The sequence below is a fragment of the Naumovozyma castellii genome, chromosome 5, assembly GCF_000237345.1.
Source record: "Naumovozyma castellii chromosome 5, complete genome".
NCBI classification, from domain to species: Eukaryota; Fungi; Ascomycota; class Saccharomycetes; order Saccharomycetales; family Saccharomycetaceae; genus Naumovozyma; species Naumovozyma castellii.
In genome coordinates this window covers 661458-685948 of record NC_016495.1, presented here as the reverse complement: position 1 = coordinate 685948, position 24491 = coordinate 661458, and the positions used below count along the sequence as shown (strand labels likewise).

At 36.7% G+C, this 24491-nt stretch overlaps 13 protein-coding genes and 1 non-coding gene across 14 annotated transcripts; 4 read left to right on the top strand and 10 right to left on the bottom strand.

The window, feature by feature from the left end:
• Nucleotides 1-258: 258 nt before the first annotated feature.
• ICP55 (aminopeptidase) lies at nt 259-1716 on the top strand (the record flags this gene model as incomplete). Its single annotated transcript, XM_003676724.1, has 1 exon — nt 259-1716. The coding sequence occupies one exon, from the start codon at nt 259-261 to the stop codon at nt 1714-1716; it is 1458 nt and encodes a 485-aa protein (XP_003676772.1).
• Nucleotides 1717-1827: 111 nt separating this feature from the next.
• Nucleotides 1828-3747, top strand: MRX1 (Mrx1p; the record flags this gene model as incomplete). The annotated part of the gene is made up of 1 exon (XM_003676723.1): nt 1828-3747. The coding sequence occupies one exon, from the start codon at nt 1828-1830 to the stop codon at nt 3745-3747; it is 1920 nt and encodes a 639-aa protein (XP_003676771.1).
• Nucleotides 3748-4058: 311 nt separating this feature from the next.
• NCAS0E03430 (uncharacterized protein) lies at nt 4059-4784 on the bottom strand (the record flags this gene model as incomplete). Its single annotated transcript, XM_003676722.1, has 1 exon — nt 4059-4784. The coding sequence occupies one exon, from the start codon at nt 4782-4784 to the stop codon at nt 4059-4061; it is 726 nt and encodes a 241-aa protein (XP_003676770.1).
• A 548-nt stretch (nt 4785-5332) lies between these two features.
• Nucleotides 5333-5414, bottom strand: NCAS0Etrna18S. The gene has a single exon. It is a non-coding gene; the product is annotated as a tRNA-Ser (tRNA).
• Nucleotides 5415-6179: 765 nt separating this feature from the next.
• PTP3 (tyrosine protein phosphatase PTP3) lies at nt 6180-8858 on the top strand (the record flags this gene model as incomplete). Its single annotated transcript, XM_003676721.1, has 1 exon — nt 6180-8858. The coding sequence occupies one exon, from the start codon at nt 6180-6182 to the stop codon at nt 8856-8858; it is 2679 nt and encodes an 892-aa protein (XP_003676769.1).
• Nucleotides 8859-9014: 156 nt separating this feature from the next.
• YOS1 (Yos1p) lies at nt 9015-9443 on the bottom strand (the record flags this gene model as incomplete). Its single annotated transcript, XM_003676720.1, has 3 exons — nt 9015-9070; nt 9154-9261; nt 9353-9443. The coding sequence occupies 3 exons, from the start codon at nt 9441-9443 to the stop codon at nt 9015-9017; spliced, it is 255 nt and encodes an 84-aa protein (XP_003676768.1).
• Nucleotides 9444-10006: 563 nt separating this feature from the next.
• On the bottom strand, nt 10007-10928 carry RPS24A (40S ribosomal protein eS24; the record flags this gene model as incomplete). Its single annotated transcript, XM_003676719.1, has 2 exons — nt 10007-10411; nt 10926-10928. The coding sequence occupies 2 exons, from the start codon at nt 10926-10928 to the stop codon at nt 10007-10009; spliced, it is 408 nt and encodes a 135-aa protein (XP_003676767.1).
• A 619-nt stretch (nt 10929-11547) lies between these two features.
• On the bottom strand, nt 11548-13095 carry ALD5 (aldehyde dehydrogenase (NAD(P)(+)) ALD5; the record flags this gene model as incomplete). The annotated part of the gene is made up of 1 exon (XM_003676718.1): nt 11548-13095. One exon carries the CDS (start codon nt 13093-13095, stop codon nt 11548-11550), a length of 1548 nt encoding a protein of 515 aa, XP_003676766.1.
• A 675-nt stretch (nt 13096-13770) lies between these two features.
• VTC1 (Vtc1p) lies at nt 13771-14166 on the bottom strand (the record flags this gene model as incomplete). Its single annotated transcript, XM_003676717.1, has 1 exon — nt 13771-14166. The coding sequence occupies one exon, from the start codon at nt 14164-14166 to the stop codon at nt 13771-13773; it is 396 nt and encodes a 131-aa protein (XP_003676765.1).
• A 501-nt stretch (nt 14167-14667) lies between these two features.
• Nucleotides 14668-15054, top strand: TDA2 (Tda2p; the record flags this gene model as incomplete). Its single annotated transcript, XM_003676716.1, has 1 exon — nt 14668-15054. The coding sequence occupies one exon, from the start codon at nt 14668-14670 to the stop codon at nt 15052-15054; it is 387 nt and encodes a 128-aa protein (XP_003676764.1).
• A 259-nt stretch (nt 15055-15313) lies between these two features.
• On the bottom strand, nt 15314-17719 carry SEC6 (SNARE-binding exocyst subunit SEC6; the record flags this gene model as incomplete). Its single annotated transcript, XM_003676715.1, has 1 exon — nt 15314-17719. One exon carries the CDS (start codon nt 17717-17719, stop codon nt 15314-15316), a length of 2406 nt encoding a protein of 801 aa, XP_003676763.1.
• Nucleotides 17720-18277: 558 nt separating this feature from the next.
• Nucleotides 18278-21004, bottom strand: RNR1 (ribonucleotide-diphosphate reductase subunit RNR1; the record flags this gene model as incomplete). The annotated part of the gene is made up of 1 exon (XM_003676714.1): nt 18278-21004. One exon carries the CDS (start codon nt 21002-21004, stop codon nt 18278-18280), a length of 2727 nt encoding a protein of 908 aa, XP_003676762.1.
• Nucleotides 21005-22295: 1291 nt separating this feature from the next.
• ARC15 (Arc15p) lies at nt 22296-22757 on the bottom strand (the record flags this gene model as incomplete). The annotated part of the gene is made up of 1 exon (XM_003676713.1): nt 22296-22757. One exon carries the CDS (start codon nt 22755-22757, stop codon nt 22296-22298), a length of 462 nt encoding a protein of 153 aa, XP_003676761.1.
• Nucleotides 22758-23149: 392 nt separating this feature from the next.
• GPP2 (glycerol-1-phosphatase HOR2) lies at nt 23150-23902 on the bottom strand (the record flags this gene model as incomplete). Its single annotated transcript, XM_003676712.1, has 1 exon — nt 23150-23902. One exon carries the CDS (start codon nt 23900-23902, stop codon nt 23150-23152), a length of 753 nt encoding a protein of 250 aa, XP_003676760.1.
• Nucleotides 23903-24491: the final 589 nt, after the last annotated feature.

Sequence of the window (24491 nt, the reverse complement as noted above, 5' to 3'; positions counted from 1 at the left end):
GTGGTTGTATCGAGCAATCACCGTTGGTATCCAACCACACAACTATATATATATAGATCAACCGTATATGTTCCTTCGTATTGCCGCGGAGCTCTTTCTCCGCTTCTCCGGTTACTCGGCTTTTGCTAGGGGTGCACGGGCCCAGCGGCGTTAACGAAAGCCTGGCTTACGTAAGTGCTCCCTTCTCAATTTTCTCGAATCAATGCTTCTCAACCAATCTAACAACCATCAACCATCAACCAGCAATCCATCCATCCAATGCTTCGCCGACTCACTCGCACCAGAGCTTACTCACAGCTCCAATTCACCAACAGAACACGTCTGCCCCTGCAAACGGGACAACCCATCCACGAAACACGTCCCTGGAAGCTCCATTCGGGCCAACTAACACAGGGGATCACCGCCCTGGAGTACTACGAAAGACGCACCAAGCTGGCTCTCCCGGCCAACTCAGCTCTCATCATACAGGGGAACCAAGTGCATCATGCCTCCGGGGCCGTGTTCTACCCGTTCCAACAGGACACAGATCTGTATTACTTGACCGGGTGGAACGAACCGGACTCCATCATGGTGTTGGAATCCACTGGTTCGCGACTACATATGTTTGTACCCCCAAAGGACCCCTTCAGGGAACAATGGGACGGGTTTAGAACGGGCGTGGAAGGTGTACAGGAGATATTTAATGCGGATTCGGCTCTCGAGAACTCGCAGGGGAATATTGTAAAATATGTAAGGGACCTTGTAAAGAGGAATGATACCGTGTATTTCGATTCTACATCGGCTAATGTAAACTTGTCACATCGAAGTGTCATCCTCGACACTTTGAAATCAAGTGCATCGGGGAAACGTATCGTTACCTCCACTAGTAAAGTGAGACAATTAGTCGGGGAACAACGATTAGTTAAATCTGCTGCGGAGATCAAGTTGATGAGATGTGCCGGTAGGATCTCAGGAAGAGCCTATAATCAGGCATTTGCTCGTAGATTTAGGAATGAGAGAACTTTGCATTCCTTCCTGGAGTACCAATTCATCTCTGGTGGATGTGATAAATCTGCCTATGTCCCCGTCGTCGCAGCAGGGTCCAATGCCCTTTGCATTCATTATACAAGGAATGACGATGTCATGTTCGATGATGAAATGGTTCTAGTGGATGCGGCGGGCGCATTAGGTGGTTATTGTGCTGATATCTCTAGAACCTGGCCCATTTCAGGTACTTTCACACAACCGCAAAGAGATCTTTACCAAGCTGTATTGAATGTGCAAAGGAAATGTATCTCATTATGCAAGGCGGAAAACGCATTTTCATTACATGATATTCATGAAAAGAGTGTGCAATTCATGAGACAAGAATTATTAAATTTGGGTATTGCTCATATTAGAAATTGGGACGTCACTAGATTATACCCGCATTATATAGGTCATAATCTTGGGTTGGACGTTCATGATGTACCACAAATGTCTCGTTATGAACCTTTGAAATCAGGACAAGTCATCACCATGGAACCTGGTTTGTATATCCCAGATGATCCAGAAATACCGGAATATTTTAGAAATGTGGGAATAAGAATTGAAGATGATATAGCGGTACATGATACTACTTACACCAATTTGACAGTGGAGGCAGTGAAGGAATTGGATGATTTGGAAAATGTAATGCAGAATGGAACCATGACCAAGCCAAGAGAAGATGTAATTAATCCACTCGATGATTTATAGATTGCTACGTAACCATGTGTAAATATTATAATTAGCGTCGCGAAAATCAAATAAAACTTAGCTTTCTATCTCACTTACAAGAACGAAGGAAGGAACGAAAGAACAGCAAGAATGTTGAGAAGCTTATGTTGTCGTCGATCCCTCCACACGTATACACCTCACTCATCTCAACTTCGAGAAAAATTGTCCCATTTTGAAAAATTTAACGTCCTACCAAACAAATCAAAGAAACAACTAGAACATCTAACCGAGAGGAAAAGACTTAAATGGAAAAAATTAAACAAGACTGCATACTCCAAGGATCAAGCCCTCCATATCATTAGAAAGAGCTACCCCCAGTCCCCACCACCGCAAAATTTACAACTGGGACCCACTAGCGAATCCGATCTGGAATTCCTCGCCAAGAGTAAAGATAAGAGATTAATATATACAATCCTGGGAATCAACGGTGAACAATTACGTGATGCAAGACTTATCGCCAGAGATGTTCAAAAATTCCTAAAGAGGGGACAAGTGGAGAAGGCTGTATTCTTAACTAGACTGGCAAAGAAAAAGGGTGCTGCAGCAATGAATTCCATTATGGAATATTATTTTAATGAATTAAATCAACCTCAATCTGCCGTGGATATGTATAATTGGAGGAAAAAATGGGATATACCTATTAATGAGTACTCCAATACAATCTTATTTAAGGGTCTAGCCGAACAAAAATCATCCTTCGTCTCGAACAATACCGCGGAAATGATACTGAACATTGTAACAAGACGGATTGAAAGTGGGGAATTAAATCAAATTGAATTTAATGCTGCATTAGGCGCTCTGGCTAATTGTACAGATGTCACAGGTGCATTTAAACTTTATGAGAAACAAATCCCAGGTATTAAGAGAGATGCCATCACTTATACATGGATGCTAAGAGCTTGTTCTAGAATTAAAACAGAGGAATTATTTTTGGAAATGGTAGATGAATTGATTAAGACCATTCCGGGAAGAATCATTGATTCAAGATTACTTTTTGAATATTGTAAGGCATTCCACTCCAGAGAATCACCATCTCCAAAGATAAAATATGCATGCCTATACGCATTGAATGAATACTTCCAATTGAGCTTAACCCCTGAATTCTTAAAGAATGTTCCCAATTCAGAATTGCAATTATACCCATTATCCCATTGGAACATTGATAGAAAATTTTCAGTAAATAAACATGTCATTGGATTATTTGTCGAGAGTTGTTTGAAAGCAAATTGTAACGATGTTTCCATCAAATGGGTTAAAGATAATTTATCCACAAGTAAGAAAACTATGCTTGATCTCCCCATTTTCTACAGTATCCTACAAGCAATTATCAAGACTCATCCTACCACTTGTGGTGATGAATGTTCAGAATTATTCAAGGTCACAAAATCTATGGAAGGTATCCCATTTTCCAAACATACTTTAAAATTAGTTTACAAAGCATATGAAAGGCAAGCATTAAGATCTTACACGAATAAAGATGACATCAAATGTCAAAATCTCATAACTAATTGTCAAAAATTCATCTCTGAAAACGAAAGCGTCTATTCTAACACGTTAAAAGAAAAAGTGTACCCAAAGCAAGTTTATCAATTTCTTTTCCCAATAATAAAAAATTGTAATGCAAACGGGAAAGTCAGCAACGCAACTTTGAAATCGATTACGCAAGAATTTTTAAAGACAATATTAGCTGGATTTTATAATGATGGTAATGAGAAAGAATCCATTGAAAAGAAAAAATATCTGGCACTAGAAGCCATTCGCTTTATCAACACAACCATAGAAAGAATGAGAATGGACGGTTTTGATGGTGATATTAAAAAACTACCTACTGAGGAAAGAAAGACTTTTCATACAAGAAGGTTGTTATTAAGACTCAAAGAAAATCTTCTGGAACAAATTACTGCCTTTGAAGGAAAAGATACCAAGTCATTGGATGAAATTCAAACCGGTCTCAAACAATTAACACAGCGACTATTGCCCAAACTTTCGGAAAATACCGTACCACTTTAGAATTCAAAGCACAGGGGCATTAACCCAAATTATATTCATTCTGATCATGATCGCATCTAGAAAAAAATGCATTATCTTGTAAATAGCTGTATAATGTTGTATACTATGTAAAAACAAACAGCATCTTCATAATTCAGTGCCCTGGAAAACAATGCTGCCGCTAAAACAAAAAAATAATTCTATAAAACTACTTAAGATGATCTTAAATTGGAAGATTATAAATTAGTTAGTGATGCAAAGGTATAAAAATTACATGGTTTGTTAATAAAACACCTGAAAAAATACACAGAAACTCCAGCCTCCAGGATGGATTAAGGGTGAATCTCCAAATCAAACGAAAACTTAATCAGGTGAATAAAAAATCTGACCAGTTGACCAACACCAAAGATCATAAAAAGTTGGCACATTATTCCTGGGAGACCAATACAGGCACCAAATATGAGTGCCATAAACTCAAATGTCTTTGCACCCTCCTGGTACAGTTTTTTGTGACCCTCAAAACGACTCACAGGATCCTTATCAGCTGCCTGAAAGTTGCTCTCGGTCAATGACGCCAAGGTGTGGGCCACATAAATATCGGCAGGCCCGTCATTCTTGACACCGTGATTCCTTATTTTGATGCTGTAACCATCATCAGCATCACTGTCCGGGTTAAATTTCAAGGCAAAAGAAAGGGCCCTTGATAGCAGCTTCATGTCGACGGTAGCAGATCTTTTCAAAGGGGGAATGCCCTCGAACGCCTTTACTTTCATTTTTAAGACCATGGACAGGACCTCAAGGTATGCAGGCTGTTCGGTGTACTTTTCCTTCACATCTTTCAATTGCTGGCTGAGGCTATTGAAAGAGGACTGAGCATCTACAAGGGAGTCTGTAGAATATCCCCCCTGAAGGAACCTCACACAGGTATTGGCTTCATACATCTCCATTAGCTTACCGGACACTCTGTCGAAATTATTTCTCCAGATTGAACCAACTAGGCTGGGGATGGTGGCTGTCAAAAGAAAAAAAATAGCAAATGTTGAGGTTCTGAATAGCATTTCTAAGCTTGAATGTTTTGTGTTGGTTGTAGTTATGTATTTATGTGGTTGTACTTAATTTCTAATTTAAGAGTGGGATACTAAGAAGAGTAAAGGAAGGTGATGGTGTGTGCTTTTATACTTTCGAACAGTGATTTTTGTGACACCATTCGGAGTGACCTTTAGCCGCCCTTGTGTCGAAAAAGGAAGCGGAGTTGGTTTACCTTTTCTTCACTCAGAAAAGAAGAAAGAAGATAAAGGGCTGAACAGCTACCTAGATTTTAGGTACAATGGGAACCCTAGTTAATTGGTGTGAGAAATTTTTCTTGCTTTTATCTGTGAATCTAACAATAAATTTCTTTGGCAACAAGTCCACATTAAAAACGCATTTGTATTGAATCCATCATTTAAGGATAAAGTGGGAAACTAATTGCATCAAAATTTTTCGCTCAGCCAACAATGAAAAGTTGCTGTCTCATTTTTAAAAATCAAAAATGTACTACATGACATCAACCTAAAGTTAACCTTCATCTTGGTAACTGACATGGGTAAAAAGAACAAAAAGATAACGACAACTGCAGGACTCGAACCTGCGCGGGCAAAGCCCAAAAGATTTCTAATCTTTCGCCTTAACCACTCGGCCAAGTTGCCTTCTTTCTTTTTTATGCCTGTATGCTTTGTCTATCATTCCTCTCTCGAGAATTTTTTTTTGCAAAAACTTAATACCTATGCCACTACTTTTCTCGTTCTAAATTTCATTTAGCTTCGAAATGCCACTTAAAGAGTAATTCAGTTCCACTCTGAGTTTATTTAAGGGTATCTAGAAGATGTTAACGGAATACTTGGCAAAATTATCGACTTGTTCCTACCTTCACCAATTTCACCGTAATTCTTCACCATTTTCGAAATGTTTCAAACGAGAGAGTCAAGGCACAGTTTGTGGTGTGGGAATTTCATAACCCGTTAATCTTGGCTGTCTCAAACGGTAGAGATCTACATCAATGGATGTGAACCTCTCTTTACGTTGTAACTACCCACGTCCGTGTACGTTTCATAGTCTAAAACGTCATGACTTCTTCGCTTAGCCGCAAGTCCTTCCAGTGAAACTCCGTAGAAAACCGTGCGTCATGTGGGAGAATTTCCGTGTAGGAACAGTCAAAAAAATCAAAAGTATTCTCGAAGCGGAATTACGTAATATGGAGACGATGTGATCGTAAAAGACATTCACTCATTTGAAAATTTTATGATGTATTAGAAAGCAACTACACATCAAATTCGACCTATTGTTATTGTTGCTAAGGGATTTGCAGAAAACTTTTTATTAAATAAATAACAGTCACCCTCCCATTTCTATCAAATAACTCATAGGTAGATATCGATAACAGCTCTTCTCTTCCCCATCTTAACCATTGTGATATGTCATTTTCATCCGATAATTCATTTGTACACTGCTCGGATGGAAGTTTGACTTCAGAAGATATGGAAAATGATACAGATGTTAGTAAACAGTTCTTCCCAGCAACAATAAACATGTCACCACTGAGTAACCATGGCATGTGTTATAGTGGCCCAACAAATTCACCCGGTAAGGCATCACCATTGAGTAGGACTAGTCCGTTATGTCATCACAACGATAGTCCATCTCTCCTATCAAGATCGGCCACGTCACCAGTATTTCCAAGCTTTAAACCACAGGAACAACGATTTATTAAACCGAAAGATTGCTCTTTGATTACTGCAGTTGAATTAGGTAAAATTATGGAAACTGTTGATGAACAAAATTTGCTAGTACTTGATACTCGTCCATTTACAGAATATTCTAAATCGACAGTTGAGAATTCCATTCATATTTGTTTGCCATCAACGCTTTTAAGAAGAAAAAATTTTACCTTGGAGAAGCTGCTAGATAATTTAAATGGGATTGATCAATCAGTATTAAGAACCAAGTTAAATTTACAAAATTTGAGAATTATTGTATACGATAATACGACAAACCAAACAGATGGTGCTATTTCTTTGGCATGTTTCGGGATAACATCAAAGCTATTAGACTATTCTCAACTTAATCCAGAAGTAAATTATAATATATCAATCCTAGCGTCTGGATTTGAGCAATTTAAACTGATATTTCCAGATTTGGTGGATACTACAGAATCATTAATAACATCACAAAACAATAGTCCCACGAAAAGATCTGCTAATAGCACTCAATCTCAGGTTAATCTGAGATTACAAATGCCACAAGGAATGAAACCATCCTGTCCAGGCTTAATTAATTCACCTCCTAATAATAATAATAATAATAATGATAATAATATTCACACAAGTGCTTCGCCTGTCTCAGCATCATCTCCAATTTCAGCTTTATTCAAGTTTCAATTGCCACCTCCACAAACAATGTCCCCAAACTTATTCAAAATTTCTCAAAATGAAGAACTTATGAATCTAGAATCATATCTTAGTGCAGTAAATATTAAAGAAGAACAGAAATCATTAGATGAGGGAGGATCGCTACAAAGTTTTCAATTTCCCAAAAGAAAGTCAAGTGACAATAGATTTAAAGATAAACTATCGGTTCAAATTAAATATGAAAAATTAATGGCAGAAAATAATGATAAGATCGAATTATTAAACAGTGTTATACCGAAATGGTATCAGGATGCTATGAAGAGATCAAAATTGGATTTTATCTCTCAGTATCAAAAACTTGATGTCAGAGAAAGGAAGAGATTGAATAATTCACTATCACGTAGAAGAAAAAATTTCTCTGAAATTCAAATTGTTCATGGATCTGGATCAAATTTTGAATCAACACTGAAAAAAATTAATTCACACAGTAATTTATCAAATTCAGAAGCTATCATCATACCGTCTGAAGGAACTCTGCCTGAATTGCAAAAGAGATCATATTCACAACCTAATTGTATCGCACCTCTAAGGAAAGGATCATGGGTGTGTGGGATTGATTCTGAATCTGATTCTGACGACGACAAGATCGAAATATCCTCTGGTGTTGAATTGGGTACCAAAAATAGATATAAGGATATATTCCCCTATGAACATTCAAGAGTTATATTGAAGAAGAAGTCTGTATCATCCATTTCATCTCTTCCTCCTGTAATACATACAATATCAGAAAATCCCATTGATGAGATGTCAAACTCTGGAGACATTACAGATAATTATATTAATGCTAACTATCTTAGGTTACCAGATTTTCCTGAATCGGCCGCTCATGGTAGTTCGATATCCAATAAGAATATTGCTAAAAAAGTTCGTTATATTGCAACTCAAGCTCCTATGAGGTCTACTGTCTTTGACTTCTTCACATGTGTTTTAAATAATAATGTTCCCTTGGTTGTTTCACTGACTAATGATATAGAGAATGGAATTGAGAAATGTTTCAAATATTGGGATACGGCAACTTATAGAGATATTCAGGTAAAATTACTTGAAGAGAAATGTATTTCAACAATTGACAGAAAGTTTTACCAAGAAACTAATGCAAATGATGATTTCATACTTAGAAGAATTCAAATCTCATATGGTGAAGGAAAAGATGTCTTTGAGACTTTACAATTACAGCTCAAGAATTGGCCGGATCTTGGTACACTCAACGCTGCGGACATAATCAAGTCAATATATTTGAAGAATTTGGTGATCAAAAAACTTTTTCAAAATAAGGTATTCGATGATGACTATGTGCCTACAATTTTAGTTCACTGCTCCGCCGGATGTGGTAGAACTGGTACTTGGTGTACGATTGATTCCATATTATGCAATATGGAAGCTTTTACAATTCTAGAAAATGAACATAGAAATTCTCCAGAAGCTGAGAAATTATTTGATCCAATCTCTTGGACTATCAATAATTTTAGAAAGCAACGAATATCTATGGTCCAAAATATAAATCAATTTGTGTGCATCTATGATTGTTTGTTATACTATTTTAGTTCGAAACTAAGTGACTTAGAACAGTTGCCGGACAATTCATCAAAATCATTAAAGATGCTATTCAAACAACTTAATTATTTGACCATTCTTGAAAATTTTATCTCTAATAAGAAAAATGAATCAATTCCAATATTTATGTAATGACCTCAAGCATAAAAAAATATTTGCATAAGCATAGTATATAACATATATCAATTTTAACTAATAAGCATTCTCCTTCTCTTTAAAATTTAAATAGCATATATTCTCTAACCCATAATTTACATATCCTATATTAATTAATGCAATAATTATTCCTTACCCTAACAACAATTCATATCCAATTACAAGGATGTTAATGCCAATAAGTGGAACTGTGATAAAACAAATGCTCAAGTTAGTAACTTCGTGAATTTTGACAATGATGGTAATATAGTAAAGAAAGAAAGAAACATACTTCTTAGAAGGGTTTGAATAGCCCCAATTAACTGTATAACCTTTGATTTTGTTGTATTCCCCTCTTGTCCAAAGACTGGTTGTTCATTTGAACTTCTTCCCAAACCAACTTCATGAAAACGCAACGTTTGTTAGTAACTCACAGTAATGACAAAGAAAAAAGTCATTCGGCCTTATATGACAACGAACTTCAAACATACTTCTTCTTAGGAACCTTTCTTCACTTAAAACAGCTACTGCATTAATCAGTAAGAGGATAACATAAAATAGCCTCCCCAACCCAAATATCATTGTTCTTATTGACTAGTAATTGATAGACTCTAGCAGAGAGCTAATTCTTGTAAAGTTTCTTAGACGGAAAGGTCGTGAATACTCCTTGTTGTAGTATATAAATGCTTGTTCAGAGGGTATTAACGTTAGGTTTCTATAATTGTATCACTTGCGGCATTCAACGCGTTAAGTAAAATCACCGTTCTAATTTGGATAAAGTCGTAGTAGACAAAAAATCCAAAAACAAAGTGGAAAATCACTGTCGATTCATGAGAATCTGAAGGAGGATGCTTGCAACATGGATAGAAATATTTCTGGTTCCTTTGAAGGGGAGAAAGCAGGATATTTACGAGACTATAAGTAATTTCTATGATACTCTACTAATATACTTCTCCATTAACTGTCTCCTACTAAAAAGTAATGAGATCCCAACGACACATACACCACTTGTCCTTATTCTAGAGTGAAATTTTATAAATGAATTTCTTTATTACACTTTTAAAAGATATGTATATATTCAAACAGATATGGATTAAATTAAATTGATAATAGAAACATTGTAGTTAATTTGAATTTTAATTCTCTTAATCAGCGTTACGACGAGCAACCTTCTTAGCTCTTCTCTTACCAGTACCGAAGACCTTCTTGTCTCTGTTCTTCTTTTGCTTTCTTTGTTGTCTGGAAGCCTTTTCGACCTTTTCAGCTAAACCGTATCTGACCAATCTGTAGGTTGGTTCGAACTTCTTAGCATCAGCAACAGAGTTGTAGACTAAACCGAAACCGGTAGACTTGGAACCACCGAATTGAGTTCTGAAACCGAAAACGGAAACAGCATCCTTTTCAGCCTTGTAAACTTCAGCAATCTTTTCACGTAATTCATCCTTAGAGACATTAGCTCTGTTTGGGTGTAAGACGTCAACAACGAATTGCTTTCTAGCCAATAATGGGTTGGTGATGACCTTTCTAGTACGGATAGTGACAGCGTCAGACTATATTCAATGTGATTGCGCACAAAGTATTGTTAGTAAAAAAAGAACTTGTTGATTAGGATTTGAGAGTAATGATGAAGTGTTCGGATGCAAGTGAAAATTTTGGTTTGTCAAGGTGAACCGTTCTAAGTCTAGGTTATGTTACCTGTAATATCAACTGGCTATTCATCTCGGGATATAATACTAAAGGAAATAGTTATGATTGCTAAGTAAAAATGGATCTACTTTGTTTATCAAATGCTGATGTTCTCCGTTGTTTCTTGTCTTCTTCCTCATAAAAATAACGTCCTTATGGTTCGCCACATGTGTCCATGATTTCTAAGGTCTCTCTAGCTTTTCTCAAATGGTTTATATTTCATTATTGGGTATTAATTTATCGGATTGGCTTGCATGTTTTCAATATTTCATAGGAATATATGTCTTTAATTGTCTCTAAAATAATGGTCTCAATCTGGTCTTTCACTCATTTTATTATCTCTCTCTGTTTCCACATTAGGTGATAAGTCCAACATACCATTCTGTTGATTCTATACTGGTTTCTTAACGTTTCGACCTTTTTGTTCAATAAAACATTGAAATTCAACCATTAACATGTTAAATCGCTACTATGATACGCACGGACTACCGTGGAATCGGCTGTGGAACTGGGTATCGCGAGCCTAGGATGAAAGACTTACTGGGAAGATTCCAATCGTTCTCTCACTAGAGTTCCCAGACTGGAGAGATACCTCCTTTGGGACTTTAGAAGGAGAAACTTGACGCGCGCCCAAAAAACAAAACTCATAAATTTCAAATTTTTGTGGAAATGTACTAATGTATTTTGGGGTGTGGGTGTTCAGTCATAATTTTGGTATCGTCAAAAAAATCTGACTTTTTCAAATGCATGGATAAAAATCGTAATTACTACTACCACTTTATCTTATTCTTAAGCTATTAAATATAGTATATGCAATTTTAATTTGTTATGTAAGAATGTAAATACATTGTTCGTTAATGATAATTACGTTTTAATTGTTAGGTTCCTGCCATTACTTCGTAAATATCCAGGACTCCATTATGATCAAATACTTTCTATTGTATTTTTTGAGTCAAAAATGACTTTCATTTGTTTCCCAATTTTTAACTTCCTCAGTCACTTAATATTCTGGCTTTTCAATAGCCATTCTAACTGATTTCACTTGAGTGTAGTTGTCTAGGGCTGCAGCACCCATCTCACGACCAATACCACTTTGACCAAATCCACCAAATGGAACATTTTGATGGAAGGCATTATATGTGTTAATCCAGACAGTACCTGCTTGAATTCTCTTAGATACGTGGATGGCTTTATTAACATCCTTGGTGTGGATACCTGCTGCTAGACCATATTGAGAATCGTTTGCCATATCAATGACTTCATCTACCGTGGAGAATTTAGAGATTGTGACAAGTGGACCAAAAACTTCCTCCTTAACAATCTGCATATCTTCCTTGACATCTGCAAAAATTGTTGGTTTAACGAAATAACCTTTATTACCGAATCTTTCACCACCAGTAACCACACGTGCACCTTCATCAGTTCCAACTTTAACGTATTTTAGAATCTTAGTCAATTGAGCCTTTGAAGTTTGTGCACCTTGAAATGTAGATTCATCAAATGGATCTCCCACTTTCAAATTTTCAGTGTACTTTTTAAATTTATTCAACACGGTATCATAAACTGTGTCTTGAACATAAATTCTTGAACCTGCACAACAAACTTCACCTGAATTATAGAAAATCCCAAATGCAATATTTTCAATTGCCTTATCTAAATCAGCATCTGCAAAGACGATATTTGGGGATTTCCCACCCAATTCCAAAGTAACTTTCTTCACAGTATCAGCTGCAGTTTTCATAATATGAGATCCAGTCTTTGTGGACCCGGTAAATGCAATCTTCTTCACATCAGGGTGCTTACATAACTTCTCACCAACGACTCTACCTGAACCAGGGATAATGTTAACTACACCCTTTGGAATTCCTGCTTCAATACACAGCTGAGAAGCGAAAAGAGCAGATAATGGTGTTGTCTCAGCAGGTTTCAAAACCACGGTATTCCCCGTAGCTAATGCAGGTCCAATCTTCCAAGACCACATCAATAGTGGGAAATTCCAGGGGATAATTTGACCACAAACACCTAATGGCTCTCTTGTAGTGTATGCGAAATGGTTATCACCGGTGTTTATGACATTCCCATTGATCTTATCAGCCCAACCACCGCACGAACGTAAATATTTGGATACTAGGGCCACATCACCTCTGGAACAAAGTAATGATTTACCATTGTCTGCTGTTTCAATGGATGCTAAAAGTTCTGCATTTTTTTCCACCAAGTTAGCTAATTTAAATAATGCAGAAGCACGAACTTCTGGATCAGCAATAGACCATGATTTGAATGCCTTCTTAGCAGCGGCAACAGCGATGTCTACATCATCTTCCATAGCTTCATATACGGGAGTGATGACTTCTTCAGTGGATGGATTTATGACTTCGAAAATCTTATTCTGTTTCGAGGGAACGAAATCACCATTGATGAATAAACCTGTTGGTTGTTCATACTTAAGGCCGTTAGGTAATGTGACTGGTACACGTAATGGGAGTTGAGAATATAAACGGATTACTCTCCTTGAGATAACTCTTGGCGTTATTGTGCGAGAAAACATGACAATTTTTTCTTGGTCCTCTGAGATATATATTTTCTTCTCAAGAGTTTAGGTGGGAATTAGGTATTTATATAAAGAACTGTAGTGAGACTGAATATTGAGGATTGGCGGTGCTAACTTTGTTTATAGTCTACGTATAAGGGAGGGGTTGTTGTGCTCTACGGTACTTGCTCTGACAAATCTCAGAAATTTTTCACCACGAATTTTTCATTCCATTTCCTGTATCGAATGAGTCAATTGTACGTAACCATCGCCGCTTTTGTCCCTTTTTCTGCGGCCATTTCTGTGGAATTTGGGACTGGGGACAAAAATGCCATGGCCAATTTCCCGATTGGGAAACCGGTATCGGACTTTCTCTACCGCCCGGTTACGTAATACGAATCATATTGGGAAGACTCTTTCTTATTTGTAACCAGGTGTTCCATCGTAGTTCATATGTGTGTGTGTGTGTGTGTTGGTAGAGCCCGCTCACAGCAGTCCTGTCTACGTAGTTACGTCAGTTCAAATTCAATGCAATGAAGTTTTTAACATGTGTCTATGTAACGTTATAATGTTTGTGTATTTTAGTTCTTTTACGTACTATTTCCTGTTTGTTGGTTGGTTGTTGGTTTGAAGTTCTCCCTCGATGATCTCACGTGTCCCTTCTCTTTGAATTTCAATCTTCGTACACACCCATCAAGGCGTGGTAGGAGCAGAAACATTACTTGCCTTCAGTCTCAATATAAAGTTAATAACAACCGCAATCAACAAGAAGAAGCAAAGCAAAGTAGGTCCAAGTCTGTCATCATATGGACCTGACCCTCTCCTCCTAATGGCGGCAGCTCTCCAATGATAAGTCACTAATGCATATATCATTGTACCCATAGCAACGAAAGTAAATAACCCAGCACTGATTTTACCTATCTTATCACCAAAATTTAATAAACCAATACCCAACCCACCTAACATCACTGTGAAATTCAACCATGAAAGAAATGTACGTTCATTGGCGAAGAATACCTTGGGTTCAACTCTGGTAGGTAAAGCAATCTTCTTTCCAGGGGTTTTTTGTAATAATGGTGCGGATGACATTGTTTATTTTCGTGTATCTCTGTTTGTTCCTAAATCTAGTAATGTGAATATTCTTGAGTGAAATCCTTTTCCTCTAGTGGTTCCTTTAGTAGCTGTCTGTGAATACTCTTTCTCTGTTTAAATCAACGATCCTGTTATCCTGTTAGCAATTAGGAAAAAATGGAAGGGAAAATTTAAGCACGTGTTCATTTATTGGTCCCACGTAAAAGGAACCAGTACCGAAGGATAACTATTTACCGAGGAAACAATGGCAAATTCAACTGAAGGATTTTATGGGTTCATAATTTAAGATAATTGCTAGCTCTTTTTGGAGACTACATCCTTGTATTTGTATGTTGTTTATAAGAACCCATAACTGCCTCACCACTACGTTGATAAAATAAATTCAAATAAGGGAAACGGAAAATATAACTTCTATCGTACCATGAAAGAAACGGTTCTCTGGATCTCTTACAAGCGGTGCGCTGAACATAAAACCTAACCAACTTTGACGTACTTACAATGGGAATATCAGTTAAAGAATGCAGACCTGAAAACGGTCCTTTAAGTAAAGAAAAGTTATGGAGAATAATTGACCTCGCCTATACTGAACTTTCTGAAGAACCAAAAAATATAAAGATGGATGAACATCAATGGGCTGATACGTTAGGAAAGGGAATTTTGGAAGTTCTAGCTAAGCATTCTACGGCATACAAATATCTAGTTTCTGTGACAACAGTGGTTTCTTCTTTGGCGTTTGAAGGTAATGAAAATGCTAGCGTAAGCCATACAGTTTCGACATATTGGAATCCAAATAAGGACGGCCTGTTCTCTTGCATACTTGGACAGGAGGCGAAGGATGGTATAAGGTATCTAGTAACTGTCACCTGGATTTACAAAGAAAAATAATAAAATAAGTAACAAGTCACTTCTGCAAATCGGTTGATTTATTCCTACATTTGTTAATTGAACTTTCCATTACTAATTTCTATTTATCTGCGAAAGTAACATTTTATTTGATATTATCTTTTTTAATTCGAATTCATTTCTCACGAATAATACTTCCTTTTCTTAATTACAACTATCAATTCTTAAAAAGTGTTTATACAAATAGTATATACGCCATTTTCATGGGGTTCTCCTTTTCCTGATTAACAAATAATTAACGTTACTTCGATGAACTGAAGGTAAATCTACTGATAAATGATATTTCTGTAGTCTTTTCATTCAATTTCTTAATTCTTTCAGGATCATTAATATAATCTAGCCCTCTTTGAATCATATGTCTCCTATCAGAAGAATCGATATCTTTTCTGCATGTTAGAATTGCCACCAAGAAATCAATAGGTGCCTCTGGATATTCCATTAAAAAGTTTTTCCAAGTCTCAATTATTTCATTAATTGGTTCACAACTTAAATCGATAAAGTATTCCATTACCTTAAATCTAACATCAATAATCTCTTGCTTTGATTCTTCAGGAACAAATTTAGTAAACAAGGTAAAGAAGATTTCAAAATCACGTTTCATGCACGTTATGAATTTATTGTTTTTATTCTTAAATGAATGGCGTTCTTCCAAGGCCTTGATAAATTGTAAGAATGCCTCATCAATCACATTACCAATGAATATAGTGAAAACGACGGGACTCATTTGAGCCTTAATATCAGTAAGATACTCAAATAAGGTATCTGAAATTTGTTGAACTTGGCTTCCACTATACCAATTTTTGCTGAAAATTTCACTGTATGGTCTTTTCAAATCATCAAACATTATCGCTAGCAATCCAGAAGATGCACATTTGACCACTTCAGCAAACCCATCAAGTGAAACATTCATATGTTTCGATATCTCCTTTTCGTATATTTTACTAACAATTTCACCATACTTGGTAGAAAGGGCCATTGTATAATCTGCGGCTCTCATTTGATCGTTTGATACAGCAATTAAATACTCTAACAAACCACCAGCACATTGATCCTCCGGTGATATATTATGCGGATCAATGTCATACAATTCATTGTATTTCAATAACCTTACAACTTCATTATTAATGTTAATAATCCAATGCTTTTGACGATCTAATAATAAATTAGTAAACTTCTCGATGACACCAACTAAAATCTTAGCCTGGTTAGACCCAGCTGCAACTTCGACTTGTTGAGTAAACATTTGGAAGCATGTCTTTGTACCATCCAAGAATAATAATCCCTCAGAGTCAGTATGAGGTGGTGTGGTCCTCTCAAGGAAAACGTCAAATTCTGCCTTTTCCAAGTTAGCAAACCATTCTTTCATCTTTGTGACGATTAAGTTCAAATAATCTTTGAATAAAGTCTCCTTCTGTTCTGGACCAATAACACTTTTTGTCTCCTTTTTAGTATATCCGAAATCTTTCACAAGCGTTTGTTGGAAAGTCTTATCAAAGTCTAGGATATCTAAGATAATAATTGTCTCAGGTTCAGATTCCACCAATTCATTTATTAACAAGTGTAGTTCGTCATAATAGTACTCGAAACATTTTTCAAAGATTTTCCAATGTGATGGACAGTATTTGGAAACATGCTCCTTGACCATCATTAATTCATTGAAAACCCAATCTAAGTTATTCAGTACTTCAAATTTTTTCTCATCTTGATATTCTTTCCTGACCTCTACAAACATGTCTGTAATGGATTGTTTCAGTTTGTTGAAAAAGAAGTTTCTATATCCTCGTGGTTCAGTCCTAGAAGATATCGTTCCGCCAATTATTTCATTATAAACACCATATGGAGTTGGGTATTCAACTGACCTTTGCTCATTTTCTAACAATCTAGCCGAATTCTTATTATTAGGCAGTTTCTTGATGGATGACTTTTCAGCTTGAACTTCCTTTTTCTCAATAATATTCCTTATCGCAGTGATTTTTAGATCTTCCTGCTCTTCCAAATCAATTACTTTAAATAAACGAATTGATAATGATATCTGGCCGGATCTAACGATTTCAACAATGTCATAAATTAAAGATTCTACCAATCGATCAAATTTTGATATTAGCGAGGGAATCTTATTAAATAGTTTGATAACTGTTCTTTGTACATCATCCGTCGATACTTGAGCCATTGCAGTCATCTGATCTTGGAAATCTCTTGCTGTCGTCAATAAGTAATGTATTTGTAGCAAGTATGGACAACCTGTTTCTAGTGAATCTTGATCTAACTCTACATCAAGCATCTGATCTATTTTTTCTATTAATTGATTAAAATTCACCACCTTATCGTAAATTGCAGATGTGGTATTTATAGTATCGTATAGTTTGGTGGCATCGAATATTACGTCGTATCTATCAATGGATGATTTGCTTTCCTCACTCAACTTGTTAACGTCGTCTAATTTTTCTCTGATGGAAGTAACGGATTTTTGAGATAAGTTCAATAACTGTAGACTCTCCTGTATGGAACTAAAATATTTATCTGATTCTTTATTCAATTGATATTCTACTGTAGATTTTTGTTTCATAAGTTGCTGTTTTATATCTCGGATCTTCTCGAGTGAGATATCATCTCGTATTAATTCAGGTACTTGTTGAAGTGCTGACATATGGGGCCAGTGGTAATGGTGTGATATAAGGTAAGTATTTCTCTCAATCTACTTGAATCTCCTTTATAGGTTGTTTTAAGTGTATTATTTACTATTTCAATATTAGTTGTCGTTAGCATTTTAACTTTCCCCTTTCAAAATTCAATCCGGGTTACGAAACTTAGCATTAATAGCGTCAAGTGAAATAACTGTTAGCAGCAATCAAGCAAAGCTATAAGATTACAAGTCCTCTCTACATTGAGCCACATCAAGATGCTATTTGTATTGAAGACCCCAGATTCTAATCTTGGATTACTGAAAGCCTTTGCTTTATGGTCACTCTTAAATGTAATTTCTAATTGTAGTCTGAAACTTTAATATATGGAAAATCTTTATAATTGAAATACATTATTATTATTATGATTAGAAGATACAAAAAAATATTTATACTAGTTGTGACGTAAAGCTCTTAAAGATAAGAGATCTGAAGTAAAATACACCGTTGAAATAAAAGATAAAACCCAAAATTGAATAAAAACCCATGAAAAGAAATAAAGAGAATAAATTTATGCAATATCATTAACCAGAACACATTTCACAAGCTTCTGGATTGTCAATGGCACAGGCAACGACCTTAGAGTTGTAAATATCGAATTCGGTTTCTTCATCATCTATGATAACTTCCTTTTCAACTTGTATGCTTTCTTGAATAGCAACCACAGGTGTTACAGGTTGAGTCTCTTGCAAAGACAAAGAGCCAACACTGTTTGCTAATGAAGAATCATTGGATGGAGTTGGAGAGTTACTTCTAGTCTTAGAAACTTCAGGAGCTTTAGTGGCTTCTTCTTCTTTTTGTTCCTTTTCTGGAATGGAGGCTTCAAAAGGAGTAGCAGCAGTTGGAGTATAAGCAATGTCCTTAAGATCTTCTGGTTTGAAATCAGATGGAGTAAAGCTTGGACCTGAGGCAACGTATGTTGGACGTTTCAAATTTGATAAGTCAGCAATATTGGCAGCAGCTTGGTCAGCAATCTTTTGATCAATGGTGAATTGAATGGCGGCAGAAGCAGCTTGAGTTCTCAAATAATACATACCAGTCTTCAAACCCTTCTTCCAACCATAGAAATGCATACTTGTCAATTTACCCATTGTTGGAGCACGTAAGAATAAATTCAAAGAATGAGATTGATCAATGTAGATGGAACGATCAGCAGCCATATCAATGATTGTCTTTTGAGAAATTTCCCAAATAGTCTTATAAAGGGCCTTCAATTCATCTGGAACATTTGGTAAGTTTTGAATGGAACCATTCTCAGTAATAATATGTTGTTTCATACCTTCATCCCAAATACCCAAATCAACCAAATCACGTAACAAGTATGGGTTAACAACTTGGAATTCACCAGACAAGACACGACGAGAGTACATGTTAGAGGTAACAGGTTCGAAACATTCATTGTAACCCAAAATTTGAGAGGTGGAAGCAGTTGGCATTGGAGCCATAGTCAAAGAGTTTCTGGTACCATACTTCATGATATCCTTTCTCAAAGTATCCCAATCCCACATACCATATGGCTTCTTATCCCACATATCCATTTGCAAGATACCCTTGGAGGATGGAGAACCTTCGAAACTTTGGTATGGACCGTCCTTTTGAGCTAATTCACAAGAAGCTTCCAAAGAGGCGTGATAGATAGTTTCAAAGATTTGAATATTCAATAGCTTAGCTTCTTCAGATTCGAAAGGCAAACGCAACAACATGTAAGTATCAGCCAAACCTTGAACACCAAGAGCAATTGGTCTATGTCTCATATTAGAGTTTCTAGCTTCTGGAACTGGATAATAATTACGGTCAATAACCTTATTCAAATTACGTGTTATAACTTTAGCAATTTCATGTAACTTCTTGAAGTTATAAGTGGAAGTCTTCCCATCTTCAGATGTTTCAATAAAGGCTGGTAAAGCAACAGAGGCTAAGTTACAAACAGCAGTTTCGTCTGGAGCAGAGTATTCAACAATTTCACAACACAAGTTGGAAGATTTAATAACACCCAAATTCTTTTGGTTACTCTTTTCGTTACAAGCATCCTTGTAAATAATAAATGGAGTACCGGTTTCAGTTTGAGCTTCCAAGATGGAGTACCATAATTTTTGAGCCTTAATAGTCTTACCACGACCTTCTCTTTCGTAACGTGTGTACAAAGCTTCGAATTCTTCACCATAACAATCGGATAAACCAGGAGCAGAACTTGGAGAGAATAAAGTCCATTGACCATTTTCTTGAACACGCTTCATGAACAAATCTGGGACCCATAAAGCTGGGAATAAATCTCTTGCACGAATTTCTTCCTTACCATGATTCTTTCTAATTTCAATGAAATCGAAGATATCCGCATGCCATGGTTCTAGATATAGAGCAAAGGCACCAGGTCTCTTATTACCACCTTGATCGACATAACGAGCGGTGTTGTTGAAGACACGGACCATTGGAATTAAACCATTAGATGTACCATTAGTACCAGCGATATAAGAACCGGTAGAACGGACGTTATGGATATGTAAACCAATACCACCAGCAGTCTTTGAGATTAAGGCACATTCTTTCAAAGTGTCGTAAATACCTTCAATGGAGTCATCCTTCATGGCAACTAAGAAACAAGAAGACATTTGAGGCTTTGGAGTACCAGCGTTAAATAGAGTTGGAGAAGCATGAATGAAATATCTCAAAGACATTAGATTATAAGTTTCCATAGCGGCTTTAAGATCTCTACCGTGAATACCTAGAGAGACTCTCATTATTAGATGTTGTGGACGTTCAGCAACTTTACCATTAAGTCTTAGCAAGTAAGAACGTTCTAAAGTCTTGAAACCAAAATAGTTAAATTGGAAATCTCTATCGTAGACAATAGCAGAATTAATTTCGTCCTTATTTTCCATAACAATGTCATAAACATCGTCAGAGATTAATGGAGCATGCTTACCAGTAGCTGGGTTAATATAATCATGTAGTTGTTGAATAACAGTGGAGAACTGCTTGGTAGTTTGCTTGTGCAAGTTAGAAATGGCTAATCTTGCTGCCAAGACAGCGTAATCTGGATGCACGGTGGTCATGTATGCACATGTTTCAGCGGCTAAGTTATCTAGTTCACTGGTGGTGACACCTTCGTAAACCCCTGAAATAATACGTTGAGTAACTTTAACGGCATCGATACGATTTGGATCTAAACCGTAACATAAACGGGAGATACGTGCAGTAATCTTATCGAACTTGACTGGTTCTTTACGACCGTCTCTTTTTATGACGTACATGGTTTTTTATGAGTGAGAGTGTGAGTGTGTAGAACCTTGTTGTATTATTCTAAATTAAAATGAAGTAAGGGAAATCAAAAGGAACAAAAGAATGGTAGATCAAATACAACAAAATGTGGATATACTTATATAATTTGGATAGAGGAACGTAACTATTAGGTGAAACGCGAAACACGAAAGATTAGGTAGTGTTTATTGTCAAGTTTGAGAAGTGTTAGATCAGAACCACTGAGAAACAGCTGAAGGAAAGAGAAAAAATTTGCCATCTATCTCATATTTCAGTTTACGCGTTCCGTTTTGTTTGACGGAACGGAGATGAGAGAGTTTACGCGTAGCACTTTCATTAGTAATGAATAAACTTCTTCTGTTTACGCGTTTGTTTGCACGAGTGTTTCTCTGAAAAATTTTCAAGGAAGGGGGTGTTTACGCGTTTGTCATCCTCTTTGGGTAATAGTCCACGTAGAGGTAAACAGTCCATGTTAGTAATAACTATTTGGGGCAATCACCACAGCGGTTACCTAAGAAACCAAGGTAGTATCCCATGGAAACAAGGGCTATCGCTTCATTCTGTATTTCCAAATCAGGTTCTCCCGCAGCAATAAACAACTTCGCATTACGTTCTGTTGTCCAGGCAGGGGTTAAAAGGAACGGTGTTAGGAGAGGTACAAGTGTATTGCCATGACACCGTTGCTGGTAAATCCTCAATGTAGTTTGATAATAGACCTGTGTATACTTATCAATCACAATCAAAAAATATTAGCATGAGAAGCTCAGCAATCAATAGCACCTGTCTATTTGAACGCGTGATCCAATCCTGAATATAAATATTTTTTGCAAACTAATGTACTCTCAGTTGCACTTGTAAAAACATTGATGTGAGTTTATTACTTGATTAGATTTAGATGCATTATGTATATTCATTCACACAAACTTCAAGTAAGCTCTTGCAAAAAAACTAAGATATATAACCATTTCATTGTGAGTTTCATCACTTCAAAGTGGGGTTGAAGTACTCATTCTCTATTGGAATGAAAACTTCAATTCTACGAAACATGTCAGAGGTGAAAAAGTTGAATTATATATAAACCTCGAGGAAAGGTCTATAGACGACCATTTTTCCTTTTAAATACCTAATATTTTAGCATCACTTTGGATTTCTTCCTTCTTCGTCGATGGTGTTTTCACTATTTTCAGAACATGGATTGCCAATTTAATGCTATAGCAATTACAGATCAATATAGAAGCAAAAAGAAAAATTGTACTAATTTTACTCTATTGTATACAAATATTTTTATACAGTTTGTCTATCTGATAAATAATGCACAATTGGAGTCACACCGGCCACTTGAGTTAATTTTTCAAACCACGCCAATAGAATCCCACCTTGCTTTTGTCCCTCTGTGATGGACATACCCTTATATAGATATTTAACTAACACGACTTGTTCTTGTGGGTTCAGGCCCTTTAATATATTAGTAATGTCAGCTTGTCTCACTTGCGTTAAAGTTTCCAATACTGCCATCATATATTGTGCCTTTGTGGCGTCGTCAGCACTGTAAGGTGGGTCATTGGTAGCTAATTTTATTGCTGATGAAATATCCCCGCTACTGGATAGTGAACGCAATTGTTGAATCTTGGGTTGTAATTCTTGTGCTGTGATCACATGAGAATATGGAGGTATTAGATCTTGGGCGGTTAATCTCCCACTTTCTGGGTCAAAAGCATCGATATCAATTCTTCTCCAGTCAGACATGTTGCTAATTATTTTGGTTCTTGGAGTTGTGGGTGGTTGGTTAGTCGTTTTAGTTGGGCTTATTCCAGTTACTTGGTGTCTATTTCACTACGTAGGGGGATAGGGGCCAACATGCAAATTTGTCAAAAAAAGCGCGACGGGGTAACAAAATTTATTAAAGGTATGTTTAAAACAGAGTTGAGAATAAGTAATCAATCAATCTTGCTTCTTTATCGAAGTATTATAATCTATTAATATTTTTCATTAGGTTTTTAAAAATTATATAATCTATATGTTAATTTTTTTATCATTTTACTTTATTTGCTATGAAAATAAAGCAGTTTCTATCAATTTAGTTTTAAAAGTGGAGGGAGGGAAAAAGATGTTTATTGTACAGAATTGGTTCGATTAGATTACCACTTTAGCAAGTCATCCTTGGCGTATAAGTAGTCATCGAAGATGAATTCAACTTCATCAGTGACTGGATCGTAACCACCGACTCTAATGGATTCGTGGTTCTTGACGATGATGTCACATCCCTTTTCCTTCAAGAAGTCCAAGTCGAAAGTGGTAGCAATACCGACAATCTTACAACCAGCAGCCTTACCGGCAACGATACCAGCTGGAGCATCTTCAAAGACAATAGCCTTAGACTTGGATGGGTCTTGTTCGTTGATTGGGAAACCCAAACCGTTTCTACCCTTCAAGTATGGTTCTGGGTGTGGCTTACCTTGCTTAACATCGTTAGCGGTAATGAAATATTGAGGTCTCTTAATTTTCAAAAGATCGAACCACTTGGTAGCCATTTCACGGGTACCAGAAGTGGCGACGGCCCATTTTTCCTTTGGCAATTTGTTCAAATCGTTACAAAGCTTGACGGCACCTGGGACTTCAATGGAGTGTTCACCGTATTTTTCTGGAATTTCACCTTCCAATTTGGAAACTAATTCTTCATCAGCGAAATCTGGAGCGAACTTGGCGATGGCATCGTAAGTTCTCCAACCGTGAGAGATGTGGATAACGTGTTCAGCATCGAAGTATGGCTTGTCCTTACCGAAATCTCTCCAGAAGGCGGCAATAGCACCTTGGGAAATGATGATGGTACCATCGACATCGAATAAGGCAGCGTTGACTTTCAAAGATAGTGGTTTAGTAGTTAGACCCATTGTAAATTGATTTATAGTTTGTTGATGTATTGTTGTTATTATTATTATTTAATATGCAATTACCAATTAATCTAACAAGTCCTTCATTAATTGAATATATTTATATGTTTTATCTAATTAATTTTTCAAAGATCATCGACGTTTCTGTTTCTTTTTTCTTTTTTCATTCTTTTCGCTGTTTCTTTCTTTTTCGCAGTGAAATCGCGCACAGGAGGTGATTAGAGTGACTACGCAAAGTCGGGACATGCGTCACTTCATTATTTTCCGAATAAAAAATTTGTCCCATCGCACGAAAATGACGCTGAGAGCCAAAAACGAAAAAGAAACGGGACGCAAAATGCCCTTCTTTGGCCACCCCAGTATGCGGTGTGCGGGTGTCGTGGCCAAAACACACCCAGGTTTGTCTCTCGCTCTCGTTCAGGGTCCTGCGCCTTCCTCGATGGGACAAAATCATCTTCCACTAATTCGGAGCTTCATTTCAGCTGCCACTGTTGCCGGGGTATGGGTTGTGTGGGTGATGTGGGCGGTAAGGGCCCATTACGTACCTGAAAAGCATTAGTCGTAAGCTTGCTTGACCATATCATAGGCA